The 20,038-nt window shown below is 38.4% G+C and overlaps 1 protein-coding gene across 5 annotated transcripts in view; it reads right to left on the bottom strand.

Annotated features, from left to right (window-relative positions):
- LOC105936296 (rho GTPase-activating protein 44) overlaps window positions 1-20,038 on the bottom strand; it is a 128,433-nt gene that overhangs the window by 15,164 nt on the left and 93,231 nt on the right. For 3 of the 5 annotated variants that reach the window (XM_036142183.1, XM_036142184.1, XM_036142185.1), the window contains exons 12-18: window positions 19,057-19,138; window positions 18,878-18,958; window positions 10,960-11,073; window positions 8,644-8,735; window positions 8,347-8,527; window positions 3,930-3,947; window positions 8-199 (exon numbers count right to left, since the gene is read on the bottom strand). In XM_036142183.1, the coding sequence (XP_035998076.1) occupies window positions 8-199; window positions 3,930-3,947; window positions 8,347-8,527; window positions 8,644-8,735; window positions 10,960-11,073; window positions 18,878-18,958; window positions 19,057-19,138 (760 nt within the window). The remainder of the gene's footprint in view (window positions 1-7; window positions 200-3,929; window positions 3,948-8,346; window positions 8,528-8,643; window positions 8,736-10,959; window positions 11,074-18,877; window positions 18,959-19,056; window positions 19,139-20,038) is intronic. The other 2 variants (XM_036142186.1, XM_036142187.1) reach the window with 2 other exon arrangements.

The raw sequence follows: 20,038 nt of genomic DNA, 5'->3' as shown, positions 1-20,038 counted from the left end.
GCCTTACCTGGCTCGATCGCTGCTAGTGGGAGGAGGGGTGGGGGATGGGGATGCATAGAAATCCCCAGGCTGTTCGGGGATGGGAGCTTCAGCGGGCGGGGTCGAGGGGTGCACGTTTGGTGGCGTTGAGGACGTTTTACGAGTCGACGGCGGGCCCCTGTGTGACACCCAAGAAGTGTCCATCACCCTGACACCCATGCTGCAGTGGGACAGAGATGCACAGCCAGTCATATCATAGGAGGGCATGTGTGTGTGGACTGGAGGAGGGAGGGGCTTTGAGTTGTCCAGAATGTAAACTCAGCTCTGCCCCGACATGTTTTTACAATCCAAGCAAAGGACAGCAGCTTGTGAAAATGATTTAACGTGAATGACATTGCCATTTGAATTCTACCTATTCTGCTGCATATAGATATAGGAGTGAGATGAAATGGTACATTATGAAATAAGCTGTACAACAAGAGCAGTGCAGTCGAAACAGGGTTGCAGGAAATCTGATCAAGTCACATCAGAATGAGCACAAATCTAACTGATAGATCACTGAGCTCCGATCTTTGAAACTTTCAGGCAGTTAAAGGAAACTAAACCCATTGGATAAACCGGCAGAGTCACAATTTGTTTCAGTTCTTCAACTAAAACCTGGAAAGCTTGTAACAATTTTAGAGAGCTAAAGGATGATCCATCTGATAGATCTTTGCTGGACTCCCCTCTTGGTCCAGTCAGGAGGAAAACGACATCCACCCCATGATTTAATGGTTTCCAGAACCAACTTTAGCAAGAATAACTTGAAGTAGTTGTTTCCATGTTGCCTTGTGATGGACTGATGACCTGTGCAGGGTGTACCTCGCCTGTCGCCCAAAGAGAAACCCTTGTCGATGACTTGACATTGTCCTAACACACACGCCCGTACACTCCAGAAGGACAAACTAGCAAAACTGCTTTTATAGAGGCGTTTATACTTGGTAAAGATCAGGTTAATCAAGTTAATCATCTGGCTGCTTTGTTCCCTCTACTGAAGCGGCAAGGGTGTATTCAGTTTTTTTTCCCGTGACTGCACACAAAACCATGGATGTCTGTAAAATCCATCAACTGAAGTTGAATTAAGTAAAGCCGTTTCAAAGCAGTTTGCTCTGCCAAAAGGAAACGTTAAATAATCTACCGGTTGACTGAGGAGCCTCCTACGCTGCTCAGTCAACCATTTTCTGCTGTCGAAGTACGTCTTTTTAGTGGATTTACAGATTATACAGTAATCACACAGCATACTGTAGATGTTGTTCTCCTGGAAAAAAAACACAGGGGGAGTCTGACTCAGGTTGTTTTTTTTACCAACGTTCTTCAAAAACTAACGAAAGGAATATCGTCAGGTGGTAAAATATTTTGTACGGATCCCATCCAGCTGTGTTTTTCTCTACCTTTAAGAAACTGACAATATAAAACACTAATGAGAGATAAAGTATACATTTTCAGCTCACGACCAAACAAGATCCAAATTATTTAAAGAGAGTGATTTAAAAAATTGGGTAATTATGCTATGGGTGTATTTGGGTCAATGACATCACAAGCACCTCAAAAATTGGACTCTTGGTTTCGACATAGATTCAGAAGCTTATGAGTTGCAAGGAGTTTAGCTGTGTTTGTGCCAGGGTTTGACTCAGATGAAACCCAAACGTTGATTAAACTAGTTAAATAGGAGTGAATTGCTCCTATTTAACTAGTCCTATTTAACTTGCTTTAAATCTTTCCATCCTGTTCATTTCTGTATATATTCACCTCTCATACATGGAGATAATCGCAAATTCTGTCTAGGGATTCTCCTACGCTGGATGTTGGGGTTACAATGTTACGTCTGCGCTTAAATATCTCCTGAAACCAATATGTCCAAATCCAGAACTCGTCTACCCATACATTTAGCATTGTTTTTGTCTGGATTTGTCTGCAAGCAAAAGTTGTATTTGTTTTTAACTGATTGTAAAGTATCACATTTAATTGCACTGTAGAATGTAAATCCATAAACCATCTGAACTAGTGTTTAAATTAGCAAATATCAGACGTTCCATTGCAAGTGAAAGCAGCGCATAATTATTTGCACATAATTAATTCTTTGTTTTTTTTTTTTAAGGTGAGATGCCCCGGGGCTTGCACACCAAAAATGGCATTTGCTGCACGCCAAGCTTTACGGGGCTGTGCCAGCCTCCAGGATGCGGTGGGAGCTGTGCTGCACTGAGCTAAGTGCAAACCAACTGTTGCGCAGAGCTGCAATACAAATATATGCTTTTTACAGCTCAGCAGAGCTGAAGCCACATTCAGCATCTATCAGAACAGTGCTGGGTAACAGCAGTAAAATTATGTTTTATAGATGATTGTTACTACAAACACCTAACATGTAAAATCTAAAGCCAAGGAATAGTGGAATAAAACATCCATTTATTTTTTTACCTTGTTTTGGTTCAGACTAAAGGTTGAGTTTGTTAGAAAAAACAGTAACACACAGAGAGGATTTTTTTTTTTTACTAAATCTGGATCCGCATAGTTGGATAAACCTCTGCATGAAAGCAAAGCCACAACATTCTATTTTCCGCTAAATTAAGATAGAAATTGCTCGACACTATCATAATAAAAATTTGGGGTTGATTTATTGATTCATGGCGTTAACCAAAATTTATATGTATTGTAAAAAACCTCCTTTAAGATGTTAAATATTGATATTACATGTAAAGACAATTCTGGCTAATTAATTCATTATTCTTAATAGTGCCTCACCGCTAGTTTTAGCCTTGATCTATCTGACAAATCTGAATATATATATATATATATATATATATATATATATATATATATATATATATATATATAGTATAGATATATATAATTTGTATACAAATTCTGAAATTACTGTGTGTATTTTTCTGTGAGTGTGCAATGTTTTAGCACTGAAAGTCAAACTATAACCTTCAGCCACACAGGACCATGGTGTTTGGATGGGTTGCCTCAGCCTAATATCAAATTCAAGAATTATGTCACTGTCAGGTCTTTAATTGATAGAAGTGGTCCCGTCGTTAATCCTTTTTGCATTTCTTAAATAGCTGTGAGATTTGCCACTGCATCCCGTCTGACCCCATATGCCTTTAGCTTAGCAGTACAACTTCTTTCTTTCTGACTGCTGAGTGTATTTTTCCTCAGCTTTTACTGCAGTGATGGTGATGATGTAGGCTGGACTGCAGGTACATGCACGTTTGCTCAATTTAAGTGGGTGTGCTTGGTGAGGTATGATTAATGCAGCAGTCCTGCAGGAAACATTGTCAGGACTTAAAAATCATCATCAAGTTTGTTCTTTTTTGTAAAAGATTGGCACAAAATGATTGCTAAAGATCATTCATAATGATATCTTGTCGTACCCAAAGGAGGAAATTGATTACAATGTGACAAAAAAGGAAAAACAAAATGATAGAAACACTCAAACCTCTGACTGCTTGCTTTATGCCTTACGTGACATCACCAGAAACAAGGGCACACAGAAACCGGTTACCAGGAGTTTAAGATTTTACATTGATTACGTATGTTTAGAACAAAAAAGCAAAACCTAAGCAAGAACTGACAGTAACAAGCTGTATAATGGATAAACTATATCCAACATAAGCTTGACTGATTTTACGCCGTATAATAGCTTTAAGTTCAGGAAAACGGAAGTGTTTTTCACCCAGGCAAAGCTTAAGAATCTTCAGCATGAGAAAATGAAGGGATGCATTTACGTAAACATAGAAAACAAGGCCTGCTTTGTAGCAGTTAAATGCTTTGCTTTAGACACACCCCAAAAAAAAAAAAAAAAAAAAAAACAGACGACAGATGACTGTCAGCTCCATTTAACATGCAGCTAAGACAAAGGCGAGCAAAGTGACGGGACTCTGGGAGAAGTTAAAGAAACCATACTTTACCTTTGGATCTTCCTTATGCTGCAGTGTTAACACAGAAACGAGCACAGTGAGGACACAAACAAAGACCATCGCAAAAAGACTGCTTGTTGTCTGTTAGTTTTGTCTTGAGCAGACGTAAAACTTTGAGGGGGAAAAACATGAGCGGAGTAGACACAGAGCAGCAGCAAAAGAGGGAGAATAGTAGGCTTCAAGAGCAGCCACTCTGAATGTAAAGTGTTTCAACGACATCAAATCCAGGGAGAAAATGACTGCTCTATTTTGCTTTAATTAGGTCAGAGTTTCCCTGATGGATACAACATAATTCCCTCTAAAATTAAAGGCTTTCTGCATTTTCTCAAGTTTGGTTTTTCTGTACAGATCTGGTCCTTTAACGGTTTTTCTTTACTTTTGCTTTTTCAAGATTTAAGAATAAAACCCTTTATGGTATATGCATAGCATATCTTTTTAAGGGGTGTTTTTGGGACTAGTGGTTCAAGTTTTTATAAATAAGCACCTAAGAAGAATGCCTGTAATTTTGTTGTATGATGGAAAATGATTATAAAGTCTTTCTATTCTATTCTATTCTATTCTATTATATTATATAATTGCAAAATAACAGGTAAGATAGCTTCCCTTAATCAACAATACAATGCAGGAGTCTCAAACCACCTCTAATTTCTTTAATTGTTTAAAGTACTCTTGATTCATGACTCTCCAGGCTTTCTGGTTGTCATTCTTTATGTTTTTCTTTGGACGATTTCGTCATTCCAGTACTTCTACTGTGTCAACACATTGTGTCGTGTATGGTTAGAAGTCACCTAAAGCAGGTAAACAGTATGTGAAAGTCAAGTTTTAGGGAAAACACCAACACAGCACCTGAGAAATGCAGTTGAGCATCGGCTTTATTTCAAGTTTTCTTCAAAAAGTTGCCTTGAAATCACCTTGTTGGAGCTGAATTCATATTTTCAGTTGGTCAAACTTGATCTTGAAAGCGTTATTTTGTCTGAATCACTCTTAGAGTAAGGGTTTAGTGCATTAACCGAGAAAAGATACCCATTTCCTTTTTCACGATGGACTGATACTGTGTCAAGAAGCAGGTCAAGCAAAGTGAAGAACATCAGGAAGCCCGGGGACCATTGATCAGGACTGTGTGACAATTAAAAGAAAGTCAGCCTTCTTGGACCAAAAAAAAAGAAAGGGTGGCCCAAGACTTTCGCACAGTCCTGAACACAGTACTTTGCTAAAGTAATTACACCCTTGGAGCTTTTCCACAGTGTGTCAAGTTACAGCCACAGACTTCTCAGTATTTTGTTGGGATTTTATGTGATAAACAACCACAAAGTAGAGCATAACTGTACACCATAAAGGAAAATGATACACAGTTTTAATTTCTTCACAAATAGAAGAAAAATAAATTAAGAGATATTTCGGAATGATTCGGTTAAAAAACTCAGGGCTTTGACCAACTTGGATTAATCCATCCACAACAAATGGCAAAAAACAGAGACTAGTTAGATTTCTCTGACTTTTACTTGGAGGAATTATTGAAAACAATGCAACATTTATTTCCTCTTCACATGTATGCACTTTATGTTGGTCTATCACATTAAAATCCAAAAAAACAACACACTGAAGTCTTTGGTTGCAATGAGACAAAATAAGAAAATGTTGAAGGGGTGGGAAATATTTTGTCTTTAAAGACAACTTAAATCTTTTCAATACAAAACCCAGACTCCTTTCCGTTAGTCTGTTGCTGACCGAATGTGTCTGCTTCAGGCCACGTTTCTTTAGGAGCCTCATTCTGGTTATGATGAGTGTTTTTTTCCACCAGAAGCACAGCTCCATTGATCACTCCAGGTTTAATTAGCTCGGCTGCTTGTGGTCCCTGGGCTGCAGAGCTCAGCTTCCTCGCTGGGCCCGATAAGACGGCGGGCGTAAGGAAGCATTAGAGAGAAAAAGATGGTGAAAGAGAAAAGAAAGTGACTGGCTGGTTTTTCCACTAATCCTCCTCCACAGCTCGAGGATTGTGGGATTGCTTATTTCACAGACAAAACGTCAGCCCCCCGAACTGTGTTCCTTTTTCTCACTTTCAGATGTCTTAATGGGATGGAGGCTCGAGGGCAGGTGATACAGGGTGATCATTTCAGTCCACCTCAGGGTAAAGCAGCTTATTTACCGAGGTCATGTCTTATATGAAGCATGTGAGATCACAAGGAAAACTTTCTTACTGGAGCCAGGTATGTAAAAAAAGCAAACTTTGTCTCCTTTTTGGTCAGACAGCAAGCAAAACCTTGAATGATTCAGGCAAGGCAAGGCAAGGCAAGTTTATTTATATAGCACTTTTCAATAACAAGACGATTCAAAGTACTGTACATGAACAGGAGAAGCATTACAGACATAGGAAAAGACTAAGATTAAGCTCAGTAAATCCTTAACTTTCATACATTAAACATACAGAAAAACTTTCTATTCATAATGACAAATAACCTAAGTATATTCTGGGGGATTTCTGACCTAAAGTAATTTTGTCCAGACTTTCCAAAGCTACAACTAGAATAACTTATTTTGTTTCATTGTTTTCCTGGAACGAGCGTCATCGCTAAAGTTTAATTTTTTTGTATTCATACATTCCTCAAAGCTACAACTCAAGGTCTCTGATCTGACCATTCTAAACCACAGCTAAAATGGGAGAATTGTTTATATTCATAATAAAGTTTCACTAGAACGAGCTTCAACACTAAAATTCTAAGCTTAATTGTTTATTTTCATAAAGCTACAACTTGAGGTCTCTGATCTGACCTTTCTGTCACTACAGCTAAAACAGAAAGCAGCAAGAGTAAGGGAATAAAGGACAGTAGAGGCGGTGTGAGTATCAGGCAGTTCAGTAGCGCTCTGTTCAAGTCACAGGTGTCACAGAACGTCTTGTTTACGTAACATCCAGAAGAAGATTAAGGTTGTTTGCCTTTCAAGGCCAATGGGAAAGCCAGATTCTGATCATAGCATTAGTTTTGGGCAGGCAGACTCTTGTTTTTCTGTCTACCTTTAAAGTCTCATTGGTACATCTAAATGGTGATTCCAGAACAGAAAAGGAAAGAAAAGAAAAGCGTCTGCCTTTCCATAAAAGCAGGAAGAAAGGTAGATAATAGCAGAATAACATATATCCAAGAATCAAAGCAGCTTTGAAATGCGAGGATACATTTCATTAAACCCACTTTAAGCTTGGCCATTTCAGAAGCTACATTGCTCCAAGTTTCATTCATGCTTCTAAACGTTGTTCTCCGTTATTAAAAGCTGCCTGGTAGCTGCAGGCTTTATAATGAAATTTATAAGCTTGGTTAAAACTGTTGGATTGTGTACTAATGCCAGTTTGTTTTATTTTTTTACACAGTTGTGTTGAAGATCTGCAACCCCCTCCTTTACCCCTGCCTTAACTATAAAGTAACAAAAAATATTTAATTTATTGGTTGGGGGGAGGGGGGACCCAACTCATTTCTCTTTTTAATAAAACCCCCCACAAAAATCACACCAATCTTGCAAACATCTGTAGAGAAATCAGATGTCAGCGTGAGATCTTGAACATGTTGTCATGTTCCAACAAACTTTAATCTCTACCCATGGTGTCAAAATATTTCTGCACATTATTTCTCATGATTAAAAATGTCATGTGACAGATAGAAATGCACAAGTACACAGAGCCAGACAAATATCTAAAATTTAGTTTGGTAAAAAAACAAACAAAAAAAAACATCAAGGACAGCATGGAGGAGGCAGCATTGTGCTATGGAAACGCTGTAGTTCAGCACAGACATGAAAGGTGGTCAAGGTTGATGGGAAGCTTGATGGAGCTAAAAACGCAAACCTTCAGGGAAAGCTGTTAGAGGTTGCAGAAGACCTGAAACTGGACTAGAGGTTTAACGTCCAGCAGAATAACAACCCTAAAACTATGACCAAAGTTACAATGGTCAAATTTAGATCAAAGCTTATTCAGATGTTAGAATGGCCTAGTCAAAGTCCAGGCAGGGCCATTAGTCTGGGAGGGTGAATGCATATTCACGCAACACTTCTGCTCTTAGTTGTAAAAACCAAGCATCATATTCAGCAATTCCGGATTTGTTATGACGTTACTTTAAAACCTAAATTTGTGGTGGTAGTGTGAGAAAACTTTGAAAAGTTCAAGACATATGGAAACTTTCTGATATGAACTTTCTAATATGCCCTTTGAAATATTCTCACCAATATGCTAATAAATCACGTACATACTCCCATTCTATATAATCATCCTACTTCCCTAGTATTAGTCCAAACCCTCAGATCATCGGTTACAAAGATCCTATCTGGGTTCTCCAGCTTCACACAAATATTAGATTTTGAGAATAATGGCCAAACATCTAAAAATCTTGCTACAAAGTCTGATTTGATCTGAGAAAAGGGATCGTACCCATCTTTCTTGTAGAACTCCAGCATCATGTTGTCCGTGGCGACACTCAGCGGCCGTCGGCTCTGGTCGTTCTGCCTGGGAGCCATCTGATCCATATCTGGAGACGGCATCAAGCTGTAGTTGGCATTGTGGTTGGTGTGGACTGGGCTGCCATAGTTTCCTGTGACGTTGAACTCAATTTCTAAGACAAAAATTAATAGAATAAAAAATAAGACACGAGATTCAGTACGATTTCAGATTCAGAAAAAATTCCAGCAACAACTGTGTTTCATCATCTGCTGGTTTGTTTCCCCTCACCTCCGGGGAAGAACCAGTCAGCGTGCTGGATGATGGGCTCGATGATGCCAACGATCTGAAGGGAAACTGTCGTCATCATCTCTGTGATGTTCCTGCAGCGTGCAAACAGGAAACACTCATATTAATAGGTATTCTAGGTCATTCTGAGGTTGATTAACATATCTCACATATATCACAAAAGGATTGAGAACATTAAAGGGACTGGTATAAGTTAAAGAACTCCAAACATCCTTCATTGTTTTAGACAACTTAGTCATCACCATTATGAAAATACGGCTGTATGAGCACTAGTGCCTGGATCTGTGGTGAAGGCCTGAGCCTGTGGCAGATATTTAATGTTATTTATCTACATTAGAAGGGCTGAAAACTGATAGACTTTCTAAACATTAGCCACTTAGAGCATACACCACATTTCTAGCCCTGGTAAACATCATGTGAACCAAAATAAATATTTATTTATTGCACTAGCATGATCTCATACTGGAAAAAGTAGTTGGAGTACATTTATTTGTTGAACAAATATCCCATGTAATGAAATAATGTTTTTTGTTTGTTTTTTACAATATCACACTTTCCGGCTCCCAAACAATTTCTTAGGAATAAATATAAAATGAAAGATTTTGGTAAATGCTCTATCAAAGTGTGCAGGAACCACTGATCACCAACTCAGTACCTCTGGTTTCCCTGGGGTAAAAATACAATGTGACACAGCGGCTTATTTCTTACAGGCTCCATCCAAATATAGGGTAAGGACTCCTTAGCCAGAGCAGAAGTGCATTAGCAGTCGCCATAAGTGCTGTCCGAATAGTGCAGCTGGTAAGGAAGCAGGTAGGAAAATGAGCCTGTATGCTTCCTCCCGCGGCTAACTTTTCCTAGGAACATCGCAACGCCCCTTACTGGCGCTAAGGAGCCTTAAGGTATTCCGCAATCCTTTGCATGACATGATGTATCAGCACAGCCCCTCACGGAAATGGACTAAAATGTCTGGAGAGAAGCGATTGCGAACTTTATAGTTCCTTTTCGGAAGGGTGTAGGCCTGGATTTGACTAGAATCATCCATATGCGTTTCTGGCGAGTAAAAATGTAGGAGTTAAAGGCAGTCGGAAGCTCCTTTTCTCCCCAAGATAGAGTTCTTACTGTTGACCCCATGGAAGGTCAAGGAAAAGGAGCCAGGAGCTATAATTTGACATATTCAGATGGAGCTTTAGTTGCTTTTCAAAATAAGAAAGAAAAAAGAGCATCTTTGATTCATGAAATTTTTTTAACTAAGATTATAGATGTTGAGTTGACCTGCTTTGATTAAAATCGCTCAACTCTCTGAATACTGTTGGAGCTGAAATTCCCTATATGCTTAACGAACAGCTGTTTAAAAAAAATCAGCTTTACCTTTGACATTTGCTGAATTGGATCTTTAGAACTAAGGATGCGTGTGATACTTAAGGCTAAAAAAGAAAAAACGGCTTAGGAGAGGAATCCACCACCAGGTGGCCACAGCACTCTTCAGTGTGAAGGTTATTAGTATGTGAAGAAGACTTAGTTAGCTATTTTTAGTATGAGTGAAAAGGTTAAAAGACAGGAAGCATGTCGAGAAGTCTTTTATTCGTTCAGGCTACTAGACAGCGAGAGAGAGCAACACTGCAAAAACGGAACTAGAAATAAGTAAACATTTTCTTAAAATTAGAGTATTTGTCCTTGATTTGAGCAGATAAATAAGATGATTTGCCAATGGAATAAGATTTTTTGCACTTAAAATAGGAACAATTCATTTCAATCATCTTATGTCAAGTGCAGGATGTCAAATACTCATTCCATTGGCAGATAATCTTATTTACTTGCTCAAATCAAGGATAAATACACTACCTTTAATAACATTTTACTTATTTTTAGATCCGTTTTGCAGTGAAGACTTTCAGCAGACTTTCAGGTTGTAAACCTTTTGTTGTGATGTGACATACTGGCTTTGGAAAGTCTCTCCAGCCGTTTGTAAATCTCAGAGTTAAGGATCAACATTTTCCAGGGTGGCTGTTTTTGTGATGCTATACACAATATAATTAAACTCAAATCAGTTATTTATCTGGCGCCAATTAACAACACTTGTTGTCTCAAGGCACTTTACAGGATCAATTCTACTGAATCATACAGACAGACTCCAAGTCAAGTTCATACTTTTCAATTGATCCTAGTTATCAAACTATGACCATGCAGCAGCAGGGGACCGTCTGTTGCAGTAGCTGGCTCAGTGTGAACTGGGGGTATAATTGTAAAATAAATGCAGTTTAAATTGACAGCTAGGTAATTACTACTCTGGTATCTCACCCTTCATCGTGAGTCCACAGCAAGTTGGGGCCGAGGACGATGGCAATATTTCCAGGAGTCATCTTGTTCACATCCTGGTATTCTGTCAGCTTGGAGAGGAACTTGATCAAATACCTGTTAATGGAGGACATAATGGTTGGTAAAAGCATTCCTTGTAGTAATTGACAGATTTTCTCCGATAGTCAGCAAAATTCTAAGGGTCTGAACCTGTTATCTGAAAATAAGTTGCCTTCATTGGAGGATCCAGATTAAATATACAGAGTAGAAAAGCTCGTAAGAAGAAAAGACTGAATCAGTCTGCATCACGAAGCTCACTCCAGTTCCTCTGCTGATTGGTTATTAGAAGTCACATGTTCTGATGCTGTAGCACAAGTCCAAATAGCCTCTTTAAAGGTTGGGCAAGAGGCAATGAGGGCATGGTAAAAGGGAAGCATTTACAGTGTTCATGTCTTTACTTCAGATGCAGATGCTATTTGCAACACTTTCTTCACTGAATTTTCTGAATCTATTTACTCTTAAAATCTGCAAACCTATTTAAATAAGTGAGGCAGGAGTCGCCACTTAGAACAGGTTATAATACCACATTATAGCTGTCTTGATTCACAAAAGAGTCTACACAGCATAAAGCCCTTGTTCATCTCAGACTCTGAGATCATTAATAAATTAAGTTCACCTGTCTATAATAACAGGGATCATAATATGGTTGAAATAATGCAGCAGCATGTTGTTCAAGCATGGAAAACTACAGATGAAGAATAAACTGAACTCTCCTCAGATGAAAATGTTTATGTCTAAGCCTGACTTCTGTCTGTCTGAATGAATGAATGAGCAGTAAGATCTCATATTTTAATGTTTTTGAAACGCTATCCAGATTAGACATAAGTATCTCTATTGTTTGCTCATCCCCATTCCTTTGGATGTAATAATTCTGTGTTTCTTCCTGAGTAACCCTGGTCTGCAGTTTTATCATTCCCTGCACCTGCTCTACCCAGTTAATCTGAGCCATTACACCTGTGGCGGCTCCAATCAAGGGGAGTCGCTGCACCTGGGAGGAGCACTATATATTCCAGCCTCTCCCCGTGTGTGACTGCCAAATTCTTGAAAGCAACCGTGTGAGTAAACCATCCAGCGTTCCTTGATTGCCTGCCTGATATCGACCTGCCTTGCCTCTCGACCGAGCCTGCCTGCCTCTGCCACTGTCTGCATACCTCTGCATGGAGTGTGCCTCTTGTGAATGACTCAAAGCCTGGATCCTGGATTTCCCCCTTGCCTAAGCCCTACTGGAAACCTCTGCCTATAGTTTGCTTATCTGTGTATGACCCAAGTCCTGACTTCAGATTCCCCTTCTGTCTCTGCCCTGCAAACGAACTACCTGAAGGGGATCAGCCAGTCAGTGATTCCGATCAACCAGACGAAGCGGATGGATCCAATCATCAGAGCCAGTGCAACCTCCCGGCATCTGAGAAGCTTAGTGGCTTTTATTCAGTGCTCTAACATTCACAACAACGAGTTATTCTCGGCCACAAACCCTGTTCTCCTCTCCACAGTGGTTCCAGTTTGTGCTCCTGTCAGTTCCTGCAACATCAGTTCATTCAATAATCTGTTTGTTCATGTGTCGGCTGAATAATCGGGTCTCCAGATTCTGTGGTTTCTTTTTTTCAAATTTACTTTTTATTGAAAAAGCATATTGTACATTACAAATTACATTGTATACATTTACTGTATGCTTGCTCTTTCACATATTTTCATTTTTAGACAGTTAAGAACATCAGTGAACATTGTGGGGAGCAGAAACATTGCAGTCACATGACATTTCACTGGGATTTTTACATAAAGTCTGTATGAGTAGGCTTCACATATTCTGTCCATTTAGACCAAAAAGCGTAAAAAGCATCCAGTTTCACTTTGATGAGGAAAGAGATTTTTTCCATTGTGTAGATCTCTTTGACAATATTGATCCAGTCATCGACCGTTGGGCAGTCAGGCTTCAGCCATTTCCTTGTGACTGCTTTCTTACTAGCTGCCAACAAAATGTACAAAAGTTTTCTGCTATAATTACTGAAGTTGTCCACCTCTATTCTACCTAAGTACAAGCATTCAAATGACAAGGGAAAAACAATAGAGAATACATTCTGTAAATGGTAGTGAATCTCTGACCAATATTCTTGTATGATCGCACATTCCCAAAAAATATGGAAATGGTTGGCACCTTCACTATTACATCTCCAACAAGCATCACTCGTCCCTTGGTATTTTTTCTGTGCTGGTGTAATGAAAAACCTCATGATATTCTTCCAACAGAATTCACGCCAGACATTTGATCCAGTTGTAGCCCATTGTATTTCACATATATGTTCCCAACCCTCCTCTGTGATTACGAAACCACCTTCCCTTTCCCACTTTTCTTTCACATAATATGTGCTCTCCACTTCACACCCAAGGATGCTTTTGTATAGTTTAGAAACTATTTTTGATGGGGACATTGATTTTATTATTGATAAGAAAGTATGAAAAAAGCCTTGATTAATTGAGTGCATGTCGATATTTTTATTGAAATAGCTTCTTACTTGAAGATATCTAAAGAAGTCATCAGTATCTAATCCATGTTTTCTTTTTAAATTATCAAAAGATTGGAATGCCCCCTTGTGGACAAGGGAGTTATAGTCAGTTATTCCTTTGGAAACCCATAGTTTGAATCTTTTGTCAGATTTATTAGGGGCAAAGTCGGTGTCATAAGCACACCATCTTAAAATTTTGGAGGCCTGTTCTAAGTGACAAAGTTTTATAGTTTCATTCCATATTTTAATCATAACGTTTAATAGGTGGTTTTCCTGAATATCAATGTTACTCTGTAGTTTAGTATCCACCATTAAGGCTTTCAAAGGTATTCCATTAATTACTTTTTTCTCTAGATCTTTCCAGCCTGCTGTGTAAACTGGAGAGCACATACATACAAGAGGTCTTAACTGTGCAGCATAAAAATACTTCCGTAAACATGGCAAGTTCCTACCCCCCTTATTTTTCGGTAACTGTAATGTTTTATACTTGATTCTAGGTTTTTTACCCTTCCAAATATATCTGGATATAATTTTATCCCATTCATCAAATTGTTTTTGTGGAATATAGAATGGAAGGCATTGGAATAGATAAAGCATTTGTGGGAGGAGAGTCATTCTAACTGAGTCAATTCTTGAGTGCAAATCAAGAAATGGTAATGAACCCCATCTTTGTAGGTCAGATTGCAATTTAACATTCAGAGGTCCATAATTAACATCAATCATTTTATTAAAATCTTTGTGTAAAACCATACCCAGATATTTGATTGATTCGGCTTCCCATTTCCATTTGTAGCTATTTTTAATATTCTGTGGAGGATTGTAATTTAAAGTTAAAACTTGAGTCTTACTAACATTAATTTTGTATCCTGAGAATGTACCATATTCTTCAATCATTTTGATAGTTAAAGGTAATGTTTGGGTTGGATGTGTAATGGTCAGCAGTAGATCGTCTGCAAACAGGGCAAGCTTTTGCTCCTGTCCCAGGATTGTTACACCTTTTATATTCTGGTTTTCCCTTATCCATTGAGCGAGCGGTTCTATATACAAGGCAAAAAGGAGAGCAGACATATTGCAGCCTTGTCTTGATCCTCTTTCGAGGGCGATTGACTCCGTGAGGTCTCCGTTGATTTTTATCCTAGCTGTAGGTTTAGAATATAGTCCTGAAATTGTCTCAATTATTGATCGATGAAAGCCAAATTTATTTAGTACTTTGTATAAGAAGATCCACCTCACGGAGTCAAAAGCTTTTTCTGCATCTAAGCTAATTACTAGGGTTTCTTGTTTTTGTTGATTAACCTGTTGCATTATATTTAACACTCTTCTTATACTGTCCTGTGTTTGTCTTTGTTTAATGAACCCTGTTTGGTCTTTGTGTATTATTATTGGTAAGATCGCCTCCAGTCGCCGTGAAATTATGGATGTGAATAGTTTGTAATCAATATTTAGAATACTGATAGGCCGAAAGCTGCCGCACTCCAATCTATCTTTTCCCTCTTTTGGTATGAGAGAAATTATTGCTTCATTCCATGATGTTGGAGTAGTTTTCTTTTCAAGCACCCAGTTGAAGGTTTTGAGTAAAACTGGAGTGAGATGACTCTCCATTGTTTTGTACCACTCTGGGCCATATCCATCCGCTCCCGCCATTTTGCCCCTTTTTAGTTTTGTGATTGCCAAATGAATTTCTTCTGTGGTAACTGCAGCAAGAAGCTTCTTATTTTGTTCTTCTGTCACTATTGGTAAGTTTAACTTTTCCAGGAAGTTATCTATGTCACCCTCATTATTTATGACTGATTGTGAGTAAAGATTTGTATAGTATTTTTGGAAGCAACGTTGTATTTGTTTGTGTTCGGTCTCTATTTTATCATTTTGGGGGTTCCTAATTTTGTAAATTGTTCTCTCTGCTTGTTGTTTCCTTAGTTTGTAAGAGAGGAGTTTTAAGGATTTTCCACCCGTTTCATAGTATTGTTGTTTCATAAAGATTAATTTCTTTTGTATTGTTAAGGTTTCAATCTCATTTATTTCTTTTTTCAGTTCATCAATTTCAATTTTGATCTCTTTTTTCATATTTTTAGAATGTTCCTGTTGGAGTTTTAATATCTTCTCCTCTAAGCTTGTTAATTTGAGTTGGTTGATTTTCTTTAGGTAAGAGGAGATGCTTATTATTCTTCCTCTCATTACTGCTTTTAATGTGTCCCAAAGGGTTCCTGGGGACACCTCACCTTTATCGTTATGATTAAGGTAGTCTTTAATCTCTTCAGTAAGCTTTTGTTTAGCATTTTGATTATTTAAAATGTTATTATTTAATCTCCAAAGTGTACATTTCTTCCTTGGCAGATAAACATTCATGGCGACTGGATTGTGATCTGAGATTGTACATGGTCCAATTTCACAATCCTTCACATTTAATAAGTCATTTTTGAACATAAATATATAGTCTAACCTTGAGTAGACGTTATGAGGGTGTGAGTAATGAGTATATTCTCTCTTGGTTGGATTATTTTCCCTCCACACGTCTGCTAAACCAGTCTCTTCCATTAGTTGTAGGATCTTTTTTCCTATTTTCCTAGAATCGCCCCTACCAGTGGAAGAGTCCAGCGAGATTTTTAATGGGACGTTAATGTCCCCGGCACATATCAATATCCCTAGACTTTTTGTTGAAATTAGTTCAAATATGTGTTTATAGAAGGATAAGTCACTGTTTGGAGGAATATATACATTTAATAAGGTTGTAAGAGTACCTTCGATTTTTCCTGTTATCATGTCGTATCTACCTTCATTATCTTTTAATTCAGAGATGTCAGATTCTGTGGTTTCATTACATCCATCCATCCATCCATCCATCCATCCATCCATCCATCCATCCATCCATCCATTCATCCACCTAATTATCCGGGATCATGTTGTGGTAGGATTAGGGTTAACGTTCCAGGGAGTTCTAGGCTTTGAAACGCCTCAAAAATCTCTGAACAGTTCCTTCCAGGAGGCATCTTGATCGGATGCCTGAACCACCTCAGCTCCTCTCTGAGTTTCCCTTGAAGAGGCAGATTCTACCTTCCTCGTAGGGCTGAGCTCAGCCATGCTATGGAGGCGTTTCATTTCAGCTGCTTGTATCCAGGATCGCCGTCTTTCAGTCATAATTAAAATCTTGTGCCCGTATGTAAGACTCACATGTAGACAAACTGATGAAAACAAGAAATTTGCTTTATGGCCCAGCTCTTTCGCCACCACCATAGGCCGGAGCAGCGTCACATGACTGCAGAAGCCCCCATTCGTCTATCCACCGGCTCCTGCTAATTTGGATAGAGCTGGATATTCATCTACTTTTATTTATCCATTGATTTTCCCCGCAGAATAAATTAACTCAAAATAAAAGTAGGGCTTTTTTTTAATTTTGGTGTAAAATTAAGCTGCTGTAAAAAAAAAAAAAATCAAAACTTATTACACATTTTCATAACTATTTAGGTTTTCATAAGGTATCTGATCTTGGACAAATCAAAGACGTACATTTAAAAAATATATTTAATCCATGCAAGAAGCATGATTGAACAAAAATTATGCCTTGACCACCGCAGTTGTTGGATAATACATGACTCTAAAATAAAACTTACTCACGTGTCATAAGCTCGTTCGCAGGCGTTAAAATAAAAAGCGAGCAAGACTGTTTTTGTGGAGGAAACTTCAATTCAGTGGGTATTTGTACAGTTCTCTGAATCTTCTAACCTTGTTCCAGAAGGATTTATCATGAAGCAAAGGGTAGGACATTTAGAGTTAGAACTGCGCTCTGAGTCAGGGTTTTATTTGTTTTTGCCAAATCATAACTGTATATTTTTGTGTCATTTAGAAACTAATAAGTTAGAGTGATTGCATTTTATTTAAATGAACATCCAGCATCTCATCACTGTGAGCAACAATCTTCTGACAGATTTTCTGACAGGAGCAATGCCTGAAAATTCATCCTATTTGTGAGATTCCTGACAAGAGCTGCGGCTCTGCGCTTTTCTCATCCTCTTTCTCATCACAGCTTAAATCTTTCGTCTTTTGATCACGAGACAAACCCTTCAGCACGTACCAGCTGTTCCTGAGATAGCTAGAGATCTTCCCCTCAGGTTTAAAACAGATATTTAACATCAAAACCCAAGACAAAGGCAAATAAATTAATTATACATTGCATATTTTCCAGCTTTACAACTAAATGAATTAAACCTGATGAAGAAGTCGGCATGTTATTTCTCCCCACCACATTTTGACATTTTATTAATGCATACAGCTTACTTACAATGCACTTTTCTAACAGTAAAGAGATTAAAAGGTTTTTGTTCAGACAGATTTAGCCTTTTCCACAACATCTAAAGTGATTTGCATCTGCATTTAATGTCAGAACCACCAGAAAACAAAGAGAAAAAGCTAATTTCTCTATCTTTAAATCCCTGTTCTCTCTGGTTTTTGCATGTTGCCACCTTATCTGCAAAGTTTCTGTGCAGGACTGTCGGTTTGGCTTCTATATTAGGTACATTTTCATCTCTGATTTACCTCAAAGTGTGAGATAACCATAACTTTGGGTAACTGAGTGCAGTCCCCTTACCAGAATGAAGCAGGAACTGAAAATGGATGGATGTCACTTAAAGTTCAGATCTCTCTGCTATGCACTCTGCATGTACTGGAAGTGTCTGGCTGTAGAATATAATTCTGACTATTGTGAAAAATTTAATAAATTTGACTGCCACAGAGAGAGCCAAACATGATTCAAAGGTTGATGAAAGCTGGTTGAAGGCTGCAAGTCTTACAGCTTGTGTTACCAAATAGGAGAGGGCCAGTCTCGACCCAAAGAGAGGAGATTGGAAAAGATGGAATATTACGAAATTAGTGTGATCCTAATAAATGAATGAGGTGAAAACTAAATAAAACACCGCCCCTAAAAACAATGCAAAGCTCAGACAAGTCTATCTAAAGTTTAATTAAAAGTTCCATTGAAAAGTAATCCAACCAAACCACTAAAGTTTAGAATAAGAGGATTAAAATGAGGATCAAATTGAATGTTAATAGCAGACACTTCCCTGTTTAAAAAATATAGTATATATTCCATAAAATGGTGTTTTCAAAACTGGAAACTGCTGCTGGCTATTTCAAACCTTTACAGACAGAGTTGATGTCTGAAATATAATGTAGTTAAAGTGATTAAAAGTGTTGACCACTCCTTTTGCACGTATTCCTCCTCGCTTCTCTCCTTTCTTGCACTTGTTCTACCTGTCATCCTTTTCTTTGTAGTTGTATTTTTATTGCAGTTAATACATAGGTATAATCAAATCTCGAATATGGCCGTGAAAGAGCCCGAGGAGCCAAACACGAGAACCTTGACTCACTTGAAGTTGTTGTTGTTGGCAGAAGGCAACTTCTCACAGGCACCGAGCAGAGCCTGCAGTCTCTTCTCCTGGTCTTGGATGCTGCAGAACCAAAACACATCGTGTATTTGGAACATAGATTTGAGAATAAACAGCTTTTAAACTTTAGGATGACAATGTTATTCTGCGGAGATACCCACTTGGAGGCCTGGATCCAGTCGTTGTAGAGCTCAAAGGTCATTAATGGCTCGGGGAGTTCGCGCAGGTACGACTTCAAAGCTCCTAAAGAGAGAATAAAACTACAATCAGAATCTGTTACATGCATTTAATTGTGTTAATGCACACATACATACAGGAGGGTTGCTTACATGTGGCTGTGGCATATGGCATATGGTAGGTGAAACATAAAAATGGTTTAACAACTGCTCAGTGCAGCTTTACAGAAACAAACGTAGAAGCATTAGTACAGTTTTTGATCTTAATGTACAATGGGGATAAACATTATGCATTATAAAAGTATTATTCCTCTTTGACCTTTTTTTCACACTTTGACACATACTACGTACTGAAATCTTCACCGTATGTTATTACGATTTTATGTGGTAGACTGTAGTTTACCACACAATCCATGTAGGAGTCACAGCAAACAGCTGGTCAGATGAGGGCAAAAATTAAACTTTTTGGCCTTCATGCTAAATGCTAACACATGCTAAATGCTAACACCTCAAACAGACCGTCCACTCGGTGAAGCATGGTGGTGGCGGCATCATGCTGTGGAGCGCTTTTCTTCTACAGGGGCAGAGAAGCTGGTCAGATTTGATGAGGACATGGATGGGGCTAAGAACAGGAAAATACTAGAATAAGATCTCTGAAAGGCTGCAAAACAACTGAGACCAGGCCAGAGGTTCAGCTCCCAGCATGAAGAGTGGTTTACATCAAAACACATTTATCTGGTAGAAGGGCCAGGACTTAAAACCAGCTGAGAGTTTGCACCACGACTTTAAAACTGATGGCTTTTTCAATTTTTACTTCATAATTATCAACCACTTTGTGTTGGTCTACCACATAAAACGGTAATTGAAATTTGTTGCTGTAATGTTACAAAATGCTACAAGTTCAAGGGATGTGAAAACTTTTGTGAGGCTTTGTATTTGTTTTCAGCTTTGTAATAATAAAGTCTAA

The sequence above is a fragment of the Fundulus heteroclitus genome, chromosome 10 (assembly GCF_011125445.2).
Source record: "Fundulus heteroclitus isolate FHET01 chromosome 10, MU-UCD_Fhet_4.1, whole genome shotgun sequence".
In the NCBI taxonomy this organism is placed as follows: Eukaryota; Metazoa; Chordata; class Actinopteri; order Cyprinodontiformes; family Fundulidae; genus Fundulus; species Fundulus heteroclitus.
Note: the sequence above shows the minus strand (reverse complement) of the source record. Positions and strands in the feature narration are given on the sequence as shown.